This window comes from Pleurodeles waltl, chromosome 1_1 (genome assembly GCF_031143425.1).
Source record: "Pleurodeles waltl isolate 20211129_DDA chromosome 1_1, aPleWal1.hap1.20221129, whole genome shotgun sequence".
Taxonomy (NCBI): Eukaryota; Metazoa; Chordata; class Amphibia; order Caudata; family Salamandridae; genus Pleurodeles; species Pleurodeles waltl.
The window spans coordinates 984,901,132-984,920,672 of NC_090436.1; the positions used below are offsets into that span (position 1 = coordinate 984,901,132).

The window sequence follows — 19,541 nt, forward strand, 5'->3', positions numbered from 1 at the left end:
AAAACCCAACTATAATATACAGGAACACATGGCTAACACATTTTTCAAGACTTAACCGGTAGATCCTAGAACCAAGCACCTACTTTGCACAATCTACAACCAGACATTTTAAAAGTGTTGATAAATTAGGTCAGTTTATAAATGTAGAGGTCGAAGTTGAGAGGGACAAGGTGGAACCCTAGAGACACTGTTGATCATTTGCAGTTTCTGGGACCTCGAAGCCCGTGTTAATGAACTGATAAAATAGTTGGTAGTTCTCTGGCAAATGATAGGGCCCACAAGATCAGAAGGCAGGATAATTTTTTTATATGAGCTCGAGGTCAAATTATTTCTTTCCCCACATCAGCCTCCTACTTATGTGTTCTAAAACAGCAGTAGCCACCATGAAACTTGTGTGCGGTCCTGGCTATTATCCCCAAAATTCTACTTGTGTTCTTTGAGAAGGTGTGGGTTTTTCAAGGCCATTTCCTCTTTAAGGACGTCCTATTCAGTGATAAACTGGTCAGGAAATTGCATAGACTATCAAGCATTCAGATATGGTTGAATAGGAAGACTCTGGCTACTACATGCAGCCAAAATGTTTGCTTTGTCCCCAACTACACGCACATGTACCTCTAGTATTAATGGAAAAGTAGGAGTTCTTTAAGTTTGATGCAAGCTTCATTAGTGGTTTGTGGATCACCAAACATGCATATAACTAGGGAAATTAAGTCTAAGGCTCTATCATCTTAGGACTGCAAAGCTTATGTGCAATTGTGCACCCACTAATTTGTATTATCGTAGGCAGTGCAAATTAGAAGGACCACAAAGTGCATCTGATTTCAATTGTAACATCTCAACAACGTGACTTAAGTACCAGTAGTGCATGTTATGCCCCATTCTAAATGTGTGCAACCACCACACAGCACATATGGGCAATCTGCTTACATGACTTACATCAGGTTTCACTGGAAAAGACATTAGTGATTGATGCCCACATTGTAATCCAATTTTAGGAGATAATAAGAGTTTGAGCCCAAAACAGAATAACCCATCCCATGTGAGGTGAACAAAAATACTGAGGGCATTCCTTTATTTTGCTCCAAGCTTGTATTCACATGTACCTACTTACCTTTAAGAAAGGACTGCACAGATTTGCCAGGATTATCTTCATTGATTTTCTCCTCCAGGGAAGAAACAGCACTGTGCACCTCCTTCATGGCAGAGGATATGTTGTCAAACTTCTTATTTAGGGAGGTTAGTTTCAGCTCCTGTTCGTATATCTGATTAGTCATTTTTTGCGTCAGTGCTGTATGTTGTGCCAAAAAGAGGATGTTAAGGAGTGAAACAAAGTGGGAAGAAAAACACCAATAACAAGAGTAACTGAAATCGAAAAGATCTGACATATATTTATCAGCATTGTCAGCATTGGCATTATTGGCATTTACGGCAACTTTGTTTAAACGTTTCCAAAATCTAACAATTTGCATGTGCAGCAATTCTAGAAAGAGACTGTATCCCCCCTCATGTTAATGTGTAGCAGTGAAAATAGTTCCTCAGTATGCGATGCTCCTAGGGCTCATTACAATGGCTTTTTGTACAGTGAAGTTGCTCATATAGAAGTGTACCCACTTTAAAAAATTTCAGTGTACCTAAACCTCCCGGGTGTTATGAATTATTAATTCAGTGACAATTGACCTAATTTGACCAATGAAAAACAAATTATATAAAAGTTTTACATTGCTAGTTATTGTTATATGTACAAAGCAATGAGGAAATATCTCACAACAGTCGATAGACCACTCTCCTGTTTAGATTTATGTTTCCAGCTAGACCAACATTATAATACCTACAAAAATGTTTTTTTTTGGCTTCTAAATAACTAATATAACAACACATAGAAGCGAGATGCGAATTCACAGAATTCTTATTTTGGAAAGTGGTTGCTTGCATTCTGTAATCCAGAACATCTACTATGTGATTCAGTTCTGGATCGTTATTTTGGAAATTCTGCCCGAATCTAACATTGAGATTGTAATTGTCGACTAAGTAATACAATTCATTGGGAAATGAGTGCTTTTCAGGGCATATTTATAAACCCCTAGCACCACCAGAGTGTCATTTTTTGTGACGCTCTATTGGCACTGTGTACTGCAATGTATTTACAAGGTGGCGTTAAGGCACTTTTTGTGGCATAACACCACCTTGTAAATACAGCCCCTTACAAGCAGCACCTTGCGTGTAAGGGGCGTGCAGTGGGTGTTGCTGTGGGTGTTCCACTGCAAAATCCAGTGCATTACGAGAAATTGTCAATCTGGGCAGGGCCAAAATCAAATGCCACCCCAGGGGTGGCGTTCGCAGGGCACAACAAGGAGAATTGCTTTCATTTCTCCTCGTTGTTGGCTCGTTCTATGTGTGCCGCATTCTGCAGTAGAAACAGAAAGAGTAAATCGCCATTGAAGATTCCTGCACAAAAGCAATCTCCCCGCAATGCATCCATCCTTGCACCAGGGTGCAAGGGTGGCCGTGTTGGCGCTCTGCAGAAATTTGGTGACAGTGCAGGGAGAAACACAGGGGTGCACCGTATTCTTGTTACTACAGTGCATCCTGTATTTCTAAAGCGCTGCAGTGCGACACTGACAATTTTGACGCAGCGCTGCTCCACTTTATTGTAATTGTGCTCCTTTACTGCGTTAAATGCTGTATGGATTCAGTCCTGGGCATTATTAATAAAACCATTGTCAATCGACTTGCATTAGTTCAATGCTAAAAACTGTGTCCCACAACATTGTGACAGCTAATTTCTCTCTCTAGTTTGACTGCCTCTCTCCACTGTTTAAGCCATTTCTGAATATCATTACAGCTCATCAGTTTCCAACTTCTTGAATTTAAACTAACTGGTCATACCTTTTAATATGAAAAGAATGGCCAACCGTCATAGGGCCTAATTATCTTTCATTGCTCAAGTGGAGTGAAAGTCAGGGTGGTAATTTAGGTTTGCAATGTACCTCCAATAAAGTGGTGACAGTACATAATTAACGGAATTGCAAAGGTTTTGAAAATGATATTGACGACTTTACCAGATTTTATGAAACATTAGAAATATGTTTGGATTTCATCTGGAAGGGTGACTGCTTAACATTCTCAATTTCTCAAGAAGGACAGAGTTTGAAATTGTGGTGGAGCTAACAAGCTATTACATGCAATGCTACAGTTGCCTTGTCAGGCAACTGCCTGCGGTCTCCTGAATTTTAGTATAAAGTCCTGTATGATTTTTATCTTTAATTCCCCTTTCGTTCACATATTAGTCCGTGATGAATCCTCATGGCGCTATTTATTTATTTTTTAAACAGTGGATTTGAAAGTCCTAATCCACCGTCTCATGTCACTTGATAATGACGTGCTCCTGCAGAAATTATTTCTTTGACCAATACATATTTATGGTAGGTGTGTAAGGCTCCCAGTTTTCTGGTTTTGCTGATTGTTACAGATACATACAGGCAGAAAATAGTGTGTTTCCTGTCTGTATTTATTTTTAAAGCAAAAGAATAATGCAAATTGTGCTTCTTGTGCATGTCTCTCTGTGCTGTCTTTCATGAATTATGGGGTCAATAGCTGAGCTGAAAAGTAGCATGGGGTACTGGAAAAAAGATAAGGGCCCGTGTTTATACTTTTTGACGCTAAACTGCGCAAACGCAGTTTAGCGTCAAAAAAAGTAGCGCCGGCTAACGCCATTCTGAAGCGCCATGCGGGCGCCGTATTTATAGAATGGCGTTAGCCGGCGTTAGCCGACCGGCGCTGCCTGGTGTGCGTGAAAAAAAACCACGTACACCAGGCAGCGCCGGCGTAGGGGAAAATGGCGTATGGGCGTCTAAAAATGGGGCAAGTCAGGTTGAGGCAAAAAAATCGCCTCAACCCGATTTGCGCCATTTCTTTTACGACGCCCATCCCCCATTAACATGACTCCTGTCTTAGCAAAGACAGGAGTCATGCCCCCTTGCCCAATGGCCATGCCCAGGGGACTTATGTCCCCTGGGCATGGTCATTGGGCATAGTGGCATGTAGGGGGGCACAAATCAGGCCTCCCTATGCCACAAAAAAAAAAAAAATACTTACCTGAACTTACCTTAATGTCCATGGGGTGGGTCCCTCCATCCTTGGGTGTCCTCCTGGGGTGGGCAAGGGTGGCAGGGGGTGTCCCTGGGGGCAGGGGAGGGCACCTCTGGGCTCATTCTGAGCCCACAGGCCCCTTAACGCCTGCCCTGACCCAGGCGTTAAATTCAGGCGCAAATGCGGGGTTTTTTGCCCCGCCCACTCCCGGGCGTGATTTTTGCCCGGGAGTATAAATACCACGCACATGCCTGGGAGTCATTTTTTTAGACGGGAACGCCTACCTTGCATATCATTAACGCAAGGAAGGGGTTCACGCAAAAAAATGACGCTAACTCCATGAACTTTGGCGCTAGACGCGTCTAACGCCAAAGTATAAATATGGAGTTAGTTTTGCGTCGAATTTGCGTCGAAAAAAATGACGCAAATTCGGCGCAAACGGAGTATAAATATGCCCCAAGATTTCCTTAAATATAGGCACATGTTTTTTATACATAAATATTTAGTATAATGATAAAATGTACCAGTGGGTGTAGTGTTTTGTTATATTTGGCTGCTAAATTGCTAAATTTGCTAAAATGTGACAGGCATCAAAGTATGAATGCAGGTTCATCGGTTAAATTAATGGGGAAATATACTATTTGAGACTCCGTTTGTTCCCGAAACACAAAATAAATATGGATAAATACAGACGGAAGTTTAAAAAAAGATACCATAAAACTGGGAGCACAGTACATATGATGCTTGCACTTCATTGCAGAGGGGCCATCACACAGCCGAAAGTTCCATTTGACAACTATCATTTGCATAAGATATACAGTCGTAATCAAAGCCAACCATCCCACGAAGGAGCATCACTATAAAATCAGGAACGACTCTAAAGGCACACTTATTTACATTATTTAAGATTATTCCCCGATAATCTCAGCAGGTTCAATAAAACTACAGATTGGGTAAAAGTTCTGTCACAGTATCATATCTGACATGTTTGGTTAGAAGACATCCTACAAAGCATACATGTCATGAATTAAATGATGAAGAGACCCTGCTGCTGAGGCTCCTTGGCTGCCTGCTGGCTGACACAGCTCATTAAAGGCCAGAGCAAAACGCTTGGCTCTGTTTTAGCAGCCACATGCAACAGCTAGGATTCAGGTGTCAAACTGTTTTTAAGCAAGGGTGAGTAAATACTTTGCACAAGCTTATCTTCCTGTCTCTTCTCTTCACTGTCTCTCTGTGTAAACTTGGAGGTTGTCATGGTCTGTAGCTACTTACAGTTTCCAAACAAAAATGAAGTGATTAGATATCAATCTTGACATGTTATTAATTCCACTGACCTGGATCAAGAGATGTCTGCTGTGGATCTGCTGATGTTCCTCCATTAATGGCGTTGGTACTCTCAGCTTGGTTATCATATGGCTGCAACTGGTACTTTAGAACTAGGACAAGAGGCAACATGTGACTCAAGTTTGCACAACATATACCTAACGTTTTACCAACAGATTTGGTCAGATATGTAAATAATTATCACAGTACGTAGAGGAAGTGGGTGTCACTAAGATAAAGAAAACATGCACAATTGACTCATTTTTCTGGAGCTCCAATTAAAAACGTCTTTGAAGCAGAGGCCCAGAGTTATAAAAAAAGTGGTGCGGCGCTGCAACAAATTTTCAGCGCTGCACCACTTTTGAAATGAAGGGATGGGCCGAATTTACAAAAATACGGTGCAGTCCTGTGTTTCCCCCTGTGCAGACGCTAAATTTAGCTGCCAGGGCCAACGCAGGCATCCTTGCACTATAGTGCAAGGTTGTCTGCGTTGAGTAGATAGATTGTTCCTGTGAAGGGAGGTTTCTTTTCCTGCACATAAACAATGTGCAATGGCGATTTGGCATTTCATTGTGTGCTGAAGAATGCAGCACACATAGAAGTACCAAAGCTTCATTTTTGAATGATTGTTTATGTGCAGGAAGAAAAACCTTCCTGCACATAAATAATCATTCATGACCTTTTGCTCTTTCTATGTGTGCTGAAGAATGTAGCACACATGGAAAAAGCAAAAACAAGGAGGAATAAATGTATTCCTCCTTGCTGCGCTACCCCATGGGTGGATTTAGGTTTTGGAGCAGCCACAGATTTATGATTTCTCATAATTCGTGGGCAGCGTCAAAAGTGATGCATATTATGGTGGAACACCCACCGCAACACCCAATAGACACTCCTCTTCCACAGAAAACTGATTCGGAGGGGTCCATATTTACTAGGTGGCGTTAATCCACAAAAAGTGGCTTAACGCTTCCTTGTAAATATGGTGCAGTGAATAGCGCCACCAAAGCATCTCTAATAGTGATGCTCCAGTCGCACTAGGGCCTTGTAAATCTGGCCCAGAGGGTTCAATAAGGGGTGCGCTAAATGTGTGGTAGGCAATTATGTAAAATGTGGGCAAACGTATGTGAGATTGTGTTTAATTTTGTGAAATTCAAAACTGTTGTTTAACACTATTTTAGCACAAAATGTGTCCTCGAGTAATTTTTTGATGTGAGGACGCATTTCACAGTAAAAATAGAGCAAAAAAAACAAGAGCACTGCAAACAACAGCTGCCTGCATGCTGTACTTCCCGTGGATCTGCGGTAATTTTTTACAATAAATGATGTGTTTGGAGTACATTTTTGCAGCGAATGGTAGGTAACTATGCGAAGTTGTATAATAGCATAAATTCCTGAAACAAATATTTACGTGGAATTTTGAAAGAACGCAAATTACACAAGCATAATTTGTACATCTCCCAGGCCTAGGAGTGGTGTAATCACCTTAAAGAAGTGAGAGCCAAAAAGGGGCTAGGAATAAATGCAAACGGGAAAGCACACACCAAGGCAACCAGAGAACCATTTACAAGCATGATATTGGCAAATATTTAAGTCTGAAACTCTTCATAGAGCAAAATATGCAGCCACAAAGTGTTAGACCGGACAGCCTTAGGGTGGTCACCCCTAACTTTTTGCCTGCCTCCCTCCACTTTTTAGACACTTGCTGGAGAAGAAACCTGAACCAGAAACTACATCCTGCCAAGAACTGCCTCGCTGCTCAAAGGACTCACCTGTCTGCTTTCTACTAAGGACTGCTGCCTTGTTGTTGGCCTGCTGCCTTGCTTAACTCTTGTCTGGCTGTGAAAGTGCTCTCCAAGGGCTTGGATAGAGCTTACCTCCTGTTCCCTGAAGTCTCAGGACCAAAAAGACTTCTCTTTTTCACTTGGACGCTTCGTGCGCTGAAATTTTCAACACACAGCTTGTTACGCGGCGATAAAAATGCCGCACACCGACACTGATCGATGCGACGCCTTCGGGACGACTGGAACTTCGACGCACGGCCTCGCAAGGACAACGCCGCCTGACCTCCAGAGGAGAAATGGACGCGACGTCTGCCGTAAGAGCGAAACTTCAACGCGCAGCCCCGCAGAACGACGTGCAGCCGGAAAACAAGCAGGAGAATCCACGCACAGACCCGGGACATCTGGTAATCCCCGCGATCCACAGAAAGAGACTGTCTGCACGCCGGAAAACGATGCACGACTTCCCCGCGTGAAAAATAACGACGCAAGTCCGTGTGTGCTGGGGAGAAATCGACGCACACACCATTTTTCCACGTATCTCTTCTTCTGTGGCCCTCTGAGGAGATTTTCCACTCCAACCCAGGTACTTTGTGCTTGAAAGAGACTTTGGGGGTCATTCTGACCTCGGCGGTAAAAGGCGCTTACCGCCGGTCAGAAGCCCGCCATAATACCGCCGCGGCCGCGGTAAGCCGCCACGGTCATTCTGACCCACAACTGCCAAACCTCCAAAAATCCGACCTCCACTGCAGTCCGCCACATCAGCGCCCAGTGGTAAACTGGAGATGACCAAACCGCCACGCCAACAGAAATACGCCCATGCCATTATGACCCACGAATCCACGCGGCGGTCATTCAAACGCGGTATTCCATTGGCGGTACACACCGCCGCGGTCAAAATACACACCCAGCACCAAAACACAGACACATTGGACAATTTGAAATACACACACCTGAAACACATACACACACTACTCCCACACAATCAATACGATATAAAACACACACCCACATCACCCACAAACCCCTACAACCAAAGATCAGAGACGAAGGAAGAGAGAGACACACCATAGAATAGAGAGCTACATCACACAGAGGCACACTACACCATCACCCACACCACATATAAGCACAAAGCACCACACACCAACACACTCATCACCACATACACCACCTCACACCTCATCCACACCACCCCATGGCACCCCAAAGACACCCACGGTTTTCGGACCAAGAACTCAGGGTCATGGTGGAGGAAATTATAAGAGTAGAACCCCAGCTCTTCGGCTCACAGGTGCAGCACACCACTATAGCCAGGAAGGTGGAGCTATGGCAGCGGATCGTGGACAGGGTCAACGCGGTGGGACAGCATCCCAGAAATCGGGACGACATCCGCAAACGCTGGAACGACCTACGGGGGAAGGTGCGCTCGATGGTGTCAAGGCACAACATCGCGGTGCAGAAGACTGGCGGCGGACCCCCACCCACCCCACCAGAATTCACAGCATGGGAGCAAGAGGTCTTGAACATCCTGCATCCTGAGGGCCTCGCTGGAGTAGCCGGAGGAATGGACTCTGGTAAGTCCAATCTCAACTACTTCATCCCCCCCACCCAACAGCATGCCAACCCACACCCCCACCCCCAACCCCCCAGCACACATCCTCCCTGAGAATGTCTCTCCAGCACAACCCACCCAACCCAACCCCTGCATGCCAACACAAACCATGGACACCCATCACCTAAGCATGACCACTACACATACCCATCCCCCCCACAAACCATCCTCACAAATCCTCCCACAAGGGAATGCCAGCACTGGGGGACAAGGGCACACACAAATCGCATGCCATGGCACACACAGAAGCAATAACCATACTCTTTTACCCCTGCAGGACCCGAACGCCAACACACCGGTCAGGAGGGTCCAGAAATGTCCATCCCACCCCCGGAACAGGCCCCCAGTGATGACAGCAGCTCTGTCGACCTGGAACCTGATGACCAGCCCGGACCATCGGGGACCTCTGGGCAGTCGGTTCCCCACACACAGACACAGGCCACAGCAGACCCAACCCCCTCTGGGAACACCAGCACAGCTCCCACCCAGCGGGCCCATGCCACTGTCTCTAGGACAGGTCAATCAGCGATGTGTCTGCCACTACAGGGCACCCAGGGTAACCCACCACCCCAACAACAACAGGGACCTGGGGGCAGTGGTAGTGGGCACACCGTCCAGGGGACAGAGGCCGGGGGAAACAGGGCAACTCGGAGGGCTGCTGTGCGACAGGGGGGGAGGAGAGGCCCAGGGAACCCACTCTCCAAGAGGCCCTCACCACCATCATGGGAGCGTACCACCACTCCCAAGAGACGATGGCGACGGTACTGTCCAGATTCCAGGAGATCCAGGCACAGCAGGAGGAACGCTACATGGGGTTCAGAGACTAACTTAGGAACATCGGAACCGCAATGGGGACCATCGTCCTGGCCCTCAACCGGATAGAAGACACGTTGCGGGACCATGTGGCACCACACAGGGCCCCTGTCACTAGCCCGGACCAGGAACAGCCTACCACCTCCGCCGGCGCTAGTGGACAGGAGGCCCCCACACAACGACAGGCCACCAGAACCCCACCTCCTGCTGAAGAACAACCACCCCGCAAGAGGAGCCTGAGATCCAAAAAAAAGACAGAGTAGGATGCCAAGACCCCCGCCAGCATGAGATACCCCCTGAAGTCATCCCACTGTCCCACATTGCCACCCTGTCCAACCTTGAACTGCCCCTGCTCCATCCTTCCACAGGCATATGGACAATGCACCTGTGAGACTGAGAACTGGACTCTGCCATGGACATTACTCCACCCCCACCCATCACCGTTTTACTATCATGTACCAATATCTAGCACTAAAAATAAATCACTCATTGCACAGAAATCAGTTTGGAGTCATGCTGTATTCTTAACAAAAGTATTACACATTACAGTTCAATATATGTTCTGTCAATTAGTGATGACAACATACCAATGTCAATACGCTGTAGTTCATGGGCAAACCAAGCAGAAGTCACGCACTGAGTCATACAGCACTGAGAAGGGAAGGGAAAATCAAAAATTAGTTAAAAATAACTGGGGGGAAATACAGAAAGTAGAGAGGCAGGAGGCTCTAAGTAAATGTGAAATGGCGTTGGTGATTCTTACCTGTGGGCTACTGAAAATACTGTTGTATAACAGTTTCCCTGTTGTCTGTGTTTTACCCGTCGTCTTCCTCCTCTTCACTCTCCACAGGCTCCACGGCTTCTACAACACCACCATCTGGACCATCCTCCTGCAGGAAAGGCACCTGGCGCCGCAAAGCCAGGTTGTGCAGCATACAGCAGGCCACGATGATATGGCACACCTTCTTTGGTGAGTACATGAGGGTTCCACCTGTCATATGCAGGCACCTAAACCTGGCCTTCAGGAGCCCAAAGGTTCGCTCGATCACCCTCCTAGTTCGCCCATGGGCCTCATTGTACCGTTCCTCTGCCCTTGTCCTGGGATTCCTCACTGGGGTCAGTAGCCACGGCAGGTTGGAGTAACCAGAGTCACCTATGAGCCACACACGCTGTCTCTCTAGCTGTTCCATCACATAGGGGATGCTGCTATTACGCATGATATACGCGTCATGCACTGACCCTGGGAACTTGGCATTTACATGGGAGATGTACTGGTCTGCCAAACAGACCACCTGGACATTCATAGAATGGTAATTTTTCCTGTTTCTGTACACCTGCTCATCGTCATTTGGGGGTACTAAAGCCACATGGGTCCCATCAATGGCACCAATAATGTTGGGGATATGTCCAAGGGCATAGAAATCAGCCTTCACTGTAGGCAAATCACCCTCCTCTGGGAATATGATGTAGCTCCGCATGAGTTTCATCAGGGCAGACAACACTCTGGACAAAATCTTTGAAAACATAGGCTGAGACATTCCAGATGACATGGCCACTGTTGTCTGGAATGAGCCACTTGCAAAAAAATGGAGGACAGACAGAACCTGCACTAGAGGGGGAATTCCTGTGGGTTGGCGGATGGGGGACATCAGGGCTGGCTCCAGCTGGGCACACAGTTCATGTATAGTGGCTCGGTCAAGTCGGTATCGGAGTATAATATGGCGTTCTTCCATTGTCGACAGGTCCACCAGAGGCCGGTACACGCGAGGATTCCTCCTTCTCATCGCAAGTCCCAGCGGACGGTGCATAGGAAGGAGAATATGGAGCACCGAGTCAATCAACTCACAGGTACGTTCACCACAGCTTGCACAGTACACAATAATGTATGTATTGCAATGCTTGTATGTGTGGCAATGCAAGGCCTAGGCCTGTGTGACGCAGTTGAAATTAAGCCATGTGGGCCCTTGAAATGGCGGCTGCCTGACCTGTGAAGTGGGACAATGGGATGTGAGGTCAATGCGCTGGCGTGGCACACCGTGACGGTAGGCGGCCGAAGACCGCTGTGCGAAGCCGCATTGGTTAACAATGATCCCTATGGGTTTCATGAGCCAATGACGATGTGCGCCGGCGGTCGCGGTACGCACGTCGCGGTACGCACCGCCGCGGACGTGACCGCCATTTTCTATCTACTTAATCACTCGAGACCTGATCATCCACAGGAGAGGATGTATACTGCAAGTGCTGCTGTGACTCGGTCTGGAAGAGACAATGGCTGCTGCGACTGGGGAAAGAGCCCCTGCCTTCACTTCTGAAGAGTTGGAGAAACTCGTGGATGGGGTCCTCCCCCAGTATGCGCTACTCTACGGTCCTCCAGACCAACAGGTAAGTACACAGGGTGCACGTCGAATGGGCAATGCATGTGTTGACTGGGGTGGATATAAGTTTTGGGGGGGGAGAGAATGATGAGTGCAAGGCATGACAGATGAGAGAATGTGCCACATGGCAAGGTTGGGGAGGGGGGGCCAAGCACATCTAACAAGAAGAAAATTGATGATATTTCCTTTCCCACCCTGTACATGTCAAATAGGTCAGCGCCCATCAGAAAATCGATAGTTGGCGTGCCATCGCCAAGGAAGTCCGGACCGTGGGGGTCTACAACAGACGGGGCACCCACTGCCGCAAGAGGTGGGAGGACATCCGCCGCGGAACCAGGAAGACCGCTGAGTCACTGCTGGGGATGGCCTCCCAACCTAGGAGGGGTGCCAGTCGTACCCTGACCCCCCTGATGTCCCGGATCCTGGCGGTGGCTTACCCTGATTTGGATGGGCGCGTGAGGGCATCACAGCAGACACAAGGGGGTGAGTACCAGTTAATTCTGCAATATTTACGCGCAGTGGAGGTTCCTGGGTGGGGGAGGAGGGCTGTGTGTGACATTAGGCCAGGGCGCTTTCTGTAGTGTAGTCCTCTCCTTTAGCCATGGCCCTGTGTCCCCGCCCGCCACCTCTGTAGGGTGACAAGTACAGCTATCCATGGTCCAGCATCACCCATGTGCGCTTTAGTTGACCCTAGATCTGTAGGCCTGGTCACAAGTACTGAGTAGTGTACCCCGATAGCGGGGCTTAGTGCATGAGGCTCCTGTGTCTGTCCTCTCCGCCAACGGTGTTGACAATGCATGCACTCAACCTGTTTGTTTCCCATCCCCACCCTTTTTCTTTATCTACTTTTCCATGTGTGAATTAGCATCATCAGGCGGAGGAGATTTGGCTTCGGAGCACGAGGGAGCTGCAAGTCACAAGGCCCCGGTGGACCCTGGAACAGACACCGAGGGCACCAGTGATCCGGAGGGTGAGGGGAGCACCACAACGGGGACCGGTGGTGACACCAGCGACACCGACACGTCCTCGGATGGGAGCTCCCTAGCGGTGGTGGCAACATCCGGGCCCCCCGCCTCTACAGGTACAGCCGCCACCCAGCGCACCAGCACCGCCCTCCCAGCAGCCCCTCAGCCTTCGCTCCGTGCCCGCTCGCCCAGGAAGGCGGGCGTCTCCTTCGCCCCAGGCACCTCAGCCCCTGCCACCCCTGCTGCCCTCAGTGAGGAGGTCATTGACCTCCTTCAGACCATCATTGTTGGGCAGACTACCCTTTTGAATGCCATCCAGGGGGTGGAAAGGGAGGTGCATCGGAGCAATGCCTACCTGGAGGGCATTCATTCGGGTCAGGCTGCCCATCAACGATCGTTCAATGCTCTGGCCTCAGCACTGACGGCAGCCATTATCCCTGTTTTCAGCCTCCCTCTTCTAACTGCCTCCACCCTGTCTCTGTCTCCTGTTCCTCAGCCTATCCCATCCACACCATCAGACCAGCCTGCACACACCTCAACACCCAAGGGCAGCTCATCCAGACACAAGCACCACCGATCCCACAAACACTCACCCAAGCAACACCCAGATGCAGACATTCCAACAGTCACTACCACCTCTGTGTCCCCCTCCTCCTCGTCTCCCTCCTCCCTCCCTGTGATGTCTACACACACACCTGCATGCACACCACCATCAGCCAGCGCTTCCATCACCAGCACACCCTCCACTACAGTCCGCACACGTGCAGTCACCACCCCCACTGCCATTTACACGTCCCCTGTGTCCTCTCCCACTGTGTCTGTCACCCCCTCTTCCAAGACACACAAACGCAGGCAGACACCCAAACAACAGCCATCCACCTCTCGACAGCCTACGTCACACTCACCTGCACCCAAGGACAGCACACCTGACTCTCCTACAACCACATCCTCTTCCTCCACTCCCATCACCACTACTCCTACCCTTTACCTTGGTCCTAAAAAAGTTTACCTCTCAAATCTTAACCTCTTTACCTCCCCTGACCCACCCCCTCCATCTGCTAAGAGTCCCAAGAGCACCTCAGCCGCAACCAGCCCAGCTTCGAGTGTCACAGTGGTGCATGGGTTATGGAGTCCACCCTTTGACACGTCAATCAGCAGCAAGGGGACAGCCAGCCCCCCCCCAGGCAAGAGGACACGCAAACTAAAGGGCCGCCGTGAGAGGACTGACACGGATGCCCCCAAGGAGCAAAGTTCGGCCACTTCACCTGCCACACCATCCAGGGGAGGCAAGGGCCCGAGAGCCCCATGTAAGGAGCGAAAGGGCAGCAGGGCGGAGAAGTCAGCCAGCAGGAGCGCGGAGCAGGAGGGCCCCACAAGCCCCAACCCGGCTGTAAGGGAGGACACGAAAGGGCCCAGGACTCCGTCCCCGAAGGGTCCAGCAACTGCACGGTCGGAGGGCGACTGAGCAGGGAGTCCAGGCAAGGTCTGGCTCCCTTGACTTACTGGCCGAGCACCGCTGAACAGTGCCCCGCCGTGCAGAAGAGCACCGCTGAACAGGGCCCCGCCGTGAAGAAGAGCACCGCTGAACAGGGCCCCGCCGTGAAGAAGAGCACCGCTGAACAGGGCCCCGCCGTGAAGACAGGCACTGCTGAACAGGGCCCCGCCGTGAAGAAGAGCACCGCTGAACAGGGCCCCGCCGTGCAGAAGAGCACCGCTGAACAGGGCCCCGCCGTGAAGACAGGCACCGCTGAACAGGGCCCCGCCGTGAAGAAGAGCACTGCTGAACAGGGCCCCGCCGTCTCAAGCACCGCTCCGCTGGGCCCTTCCTGTCAAGCACCGCTCCGCTGGGCCCCGCCGTCTCAAGCACCGCTCCGCTCGGCCCTTCCTGTCAAGCACCGCTCCGCTGGGCCCTTCCTGTCAAGCACCGCTCCGCTGGGCCCTTCCTGTCAAGCACCGCTCCGCTGGGCCCCGCCGTCTCAAGCACCGCTCCGCTGGGCCCTTCCTGTCAAGCACCGCTCCGCTGGGCCCTTCCTGTCAAGCACCGCTCCGCTGGGCCCCGCCGTCTCAAGCACCGCTCCGCTGGGCCCTTCCTGTCAAGCACCGCTCCGCTAGGCCCTTCCTGTCAAGCACCGCTCTGCTGGGCACCGCCATCTCAAGCACTGTTCACGGTTCACTGTGCCCACCATGCCTCCTCCTTGAGCTGTGGAGACTGTAATCCACCTGATGGACTGTGGCTTTGCACTCCCCAGGATGGCACAGTGGGCAAGCCACCCACTGTAGAGACTTGAGAGACTGTGGCTTTGCACTCCCCAGTATGGTACAGTGGGCAACCGACCCACTGTAGAGACTTGAGAGACTGTGGCTTTGCACTCCCCAGGATTGAACAGTGGGCAAGCCACCCACTGTAGAGACTTGAGAGACTGTGGCTTTGCACTCCCCAGTATGGTACAGTGGGCAAGCCACCCACTGTAGAGACTTGAGAGACTGTGGCTTTGCACTCCCCAGGATGGCACAGTGGGCAAGCCACCCACTGTAGAGACTTGAGAGACTGTGGCTTTGCACTCCCCAGGATGGCACAGTGGGCATGGTGGCCCCTTCGTGGATCTGGCGTCGTGGACTCATGTGGCTGTGGTGCCCCCCCCTTCCCTTCCCCCTGAGGTGCCTGTGGTTTTGTCATCAGATGGCCCTGCAGTGTTCTCTCCAAAGGACTCAGGTCTCCTGTGTGGGCTTTGCCCTTGTGTAGAGGCACTTTGGCCCACGGACACTTCGATATTTAGTAACATTTTCAGGACTAATTGCCTCGGTTATCCACTGCTATGTATATAGATTTTTTATGATATGTATATTTTTCCTAGTTGACCTATACTAATCAGAGGCTATTTTGTACATAAATGTTTATTCACAATTTAATTATGTCATTGCATTTTTTACGGGGGTTTGGGTGGTGTCACTGTGACTTGTTGCTCTGCATTGGTGTGTACATATTGGGGGGGGTTGGGGGTCGCATATGTGTGTGCCGTAACCTTTCCTCCTCCCCCCTCCCGTGTGTCGTAGGTGCAGTACTCACCGTTGTCGTCTGCGCCGGCGTTCGTACTCGTGGTAGATGAGCAGGTAGACGAGAGCAGGTAGGATGTTCAATTCGGGTTCCATGCTGTCCTCCTTCCTCGTGGAGTGCGTAGAGGTGAGTGTTTTCCCGTTCGTAGTCTGTTTCCGCCGTGTTTTTATCGGCGGGGCTCCCGCCCCGGAAAAGGTGGCGGATTGGTGAGTTATGATAGTGTGGGCGGTACATTGTCTGCCGCCTGGCTGTTGGCGGTGACCGCCGCGCTGTTTGTTTGTACCGCCGTGGCGGTCGGAGTGTTAATGTGGCGGTCTCTGTTGGCGGTTCCCGCCAGGGTCAGAATTCCATTTTTTGGACCGCCAGCCTGTTGGCGGGTTGGCCGCCGCTTTATCACCGACCGCCAGGGTTAGAATCAGCCCCTATGTTTGCTTTTTAAAGACTTAAGACACTTTATATCACTTTTCAGTGATATCTCTACAAATTCACATTGCAACTTTATTCGTTTTGACCTACAATTGTCCTGATCAATATTATATATTTTTCTAAACACTGTGTGGTCTATTTTTGTGGTGCTATATGGTGGTATTGTATGATTTATTGCACAAATACTTTACACATTGCCTTCTAAGTTAAGCCTGACTGCTCGTGCCAAGCTACCAGAGGGTGGGCACAGGATAATCTTGGATTGTGTGTGACTTACCCTGACTAGAGTGAGGGTTTTTGCTTGGACAGGGGGTAACCTGACTGCCAACCAAAAACCCCATTTCTAACACAAAGGTATTCGGGAAAATGTATGACAATCAGCTGGAAATGCTATTGAAGCAATACAAGAAAACAATAATACAACACCGTCTGGCTGTGTCCTGTGGGATGATCGTCAGAGAGGTACTGTACTTCACACCACCCTGCCAACAAAATTATCTGCATGTTTTGAGGAATATCTGGTACTATGGGTGTGACAAGGTGAGTACTTTTCCTTGCAAGTAAGAAGGTTTTATATTTACACTGCTGCTACCTATTTTCAAGTGTTTGCAAAACTAACTGAGACCGTTCTTAGAAAAGTATATTTTCAACCAAAGTGAAAATGATTGCTCCTTTCACTTGTTCTGGAAGAAAAAATAAACCAAAATTGTTTTTGTTTAGCATTCTAACACAACACATTTTTAGATGGATGTTTAGCGACACTCAGGTCTGTATTTATTAAGGGCTTGCATCACCATTGAGTCACACAAGGCAACACAAGCCCTTGGGTCAAATTTACTATGTCACGCAGAGCCACCTTGCAAAGTAAATCTGGAGTAACCTAAGGCAGCACAAGTCACTGCCTTGTTTTACCCTGAATTGGGAAGGCGTTCAGTGGGTGGAGCATGGGTGTTCCCATGGATCCACTCATGGTTTTTGGAGACTTCTCATATTTACTAAGGCTAATTGTTGGACCTGGCCTTTTTACGGGGTCATCCCCAAACTTTTTGCCTCCTTCCATCTACTTTTTCTGACCTGCTGTTGTTGGCTTTTGACCTTTGGGCACTTAACCACTGCTAACCAGTGCTAAAGTGCATATGCTCTCTGTGTAAATTGTATTGTTGATTGGTTTATCCATGACTGGCTATTTGATTTACTTGTAAGACCCTAGTAGAGTGCACTATATGTGCCTAGGGCCTGCAGATTAAATGCTACTAGTGGGCCTGTAGCACTGGTTGTGCCACCCACTTAAGTAGCCCCTTAACCTTGTCTCAGGCCTACCATTGCAGGGCCTGTGTGTGCAGTTTCACTGCCACTTCGACCTGGCATTTAAAAGTACTTGCCAAGCCCAAAACTCCCCTTTTTTTACACATAGGTCACCTCATATGTGTGCCCTAGGTAACCCCTAGAGCAGGGTGCAGTGTGGGTAAAAGGCAGGACATGTACCTGTGTAGTTTACATGTCCTGGTAGTGTAAAACTCCTAAATTCGTTTTTACACTACTGTGAGGCCTGCTCCCTTCATGGGCTAACATTGGGGCTGCCCTCATACATTATTAAAGTGGTAGCTGCTGATCTAAAAAGAGCAGGAAGGTCATATTTAGTATGGCCAGAATGGTAGTACAAAATCCTGCTGACTGGTGAAGTTGGATTTAATATTACTATTCTAGAAATGCCACTTTTAGAAAATGAGCATTTCTTTGCACTTAGATCTTTCTGTGCCTTACAATCCACATCTGGCTAGGTTTAGTTGACAGTTCCTAGTACATTCACTCAGACACACCCCAAACACAGGGTACTCAGCCTCACTTGCATACATCTGCAATGTGAATGGGTCTTCCTGGGCTGGGAGGATGGAGGGCCTGCCCTCACACAAAGGACTGCCACACCCCCTACTGGGACCCTGGCAGACAGTATTGAACTGAAAGGGGACCTGGTGCACTTCTTAGCCACTCTTTAAAGTCACCCCCACTTCAAAGGCACATTTTAGTATAAAACAGGGCCTCTGCCCTAACACCACAGACACTTGCTGGAGAAGAAACTGAACCATAACCTGCATCCTGCCAAGAGGAACTGCCTGGCTGCTCAAAGGACTCACCTGACTGCTTTCTACAAAGGAGTGCTGCCTTGCTGTTGGCCTGCTGCCTTGCTGAACTCTTGTCTTGCTGCAGAAGTGCTCTCCAAGGGCTTGGATAGAGCTTGACTCCTGTTCCCTGAAGTTTCAGGACCATAAAGACTTCTCCTTTTCAACTGGACTCCTTGTGCGCCAAAAAATTAAACGCACAGCTTGCTCCGCGGTGAAAAATTCACCGCACGCCGATCCGGAAAGACACTGCTTGACGCGACGCCGGCGGTGCGACCGGTACTTCAAGGCACGGCCCGCCTGGACAACGCCACCCGCCTTCCAGAGAGGAAATCGACTCAACGCCTGCCGTAAGGAAGAAAATTCCACGCACAGCCCACCCGAACGATGCACAGCCGGATAACAAGCCTAGGATTCCACGCATAGACCCTGGGACATCTGGTAATCCCACGACCCACAGAGGGAGACGGTCCGCGTGCAGGAAACCGGCGCACGTCTTCCCCAAGTGAAAAATAATGACGCAAGTCTGTGTGTGAAGGGGCGAAACCGACACACACCCCATTTTTCTTCCTGGAAAACGACGCACGTCTCCCCGCGTGGAAAATAACGACGCAAGTCTGTGTGTGAAGGGGCGAAACCGACGCACACGCCATTTTTCCACGCATCTCTCCCTCTGCAGCCTTCTGCGGAGATTTTCCACTCAAAAACAGGTACTTTGTGCTTGAAAGAGACTATGTTTACTTTTTAAAGAATTAAGACACTTCATATCACTTTTCAGTGATATCTCGACAATCTCATATTGCATCTTCTATCGTTTTGACCTGCAAATAACCAGATAAATATTATATATTTTTCTAAAAACTGTGTGGTGTATTTTTGTGGTGCTATATTGTGTTATTGTATGATTTATTGCACAAATGCTTTACACATTGCCTTCTAAGTTAAGCCTGACTGCTCAGTGCCAAGCTACCAGAGGGTGGGC

The 19,541-nt window shown here is 49.1% G+C and overlaps 1 protein-coding gene across 1 annotated transcript in view; it reads right to left on the reverse strand.

Annotated features, from left to right (window-relative positions):
* Nucleotides 1-19,541, reverse strand: part of MMRN1 (multimerin 1) — a 298,882-nt gene that overhangs the window by 87,117 nt on the left and 192,224 nt on the right. Inside the window, exons 4-5 of the mRNA XM_069230268.1 lie at nucleotides 5,424-5,525; nucleotides 1,112-1,288 (exon numbers count right to left, since the gene is read on the reverse strand). Of these exons, the coding sequence (XP_069086369.1) occupies nucleotides 1,112-1,288; nucleotides 5,424-5,525 (279 nt within the window). The remainder of the gene's footprint in view (nucleotides 1-1,111; nucleotides 1,289-5,423; nucleotides 5,526-19,541) is intronic.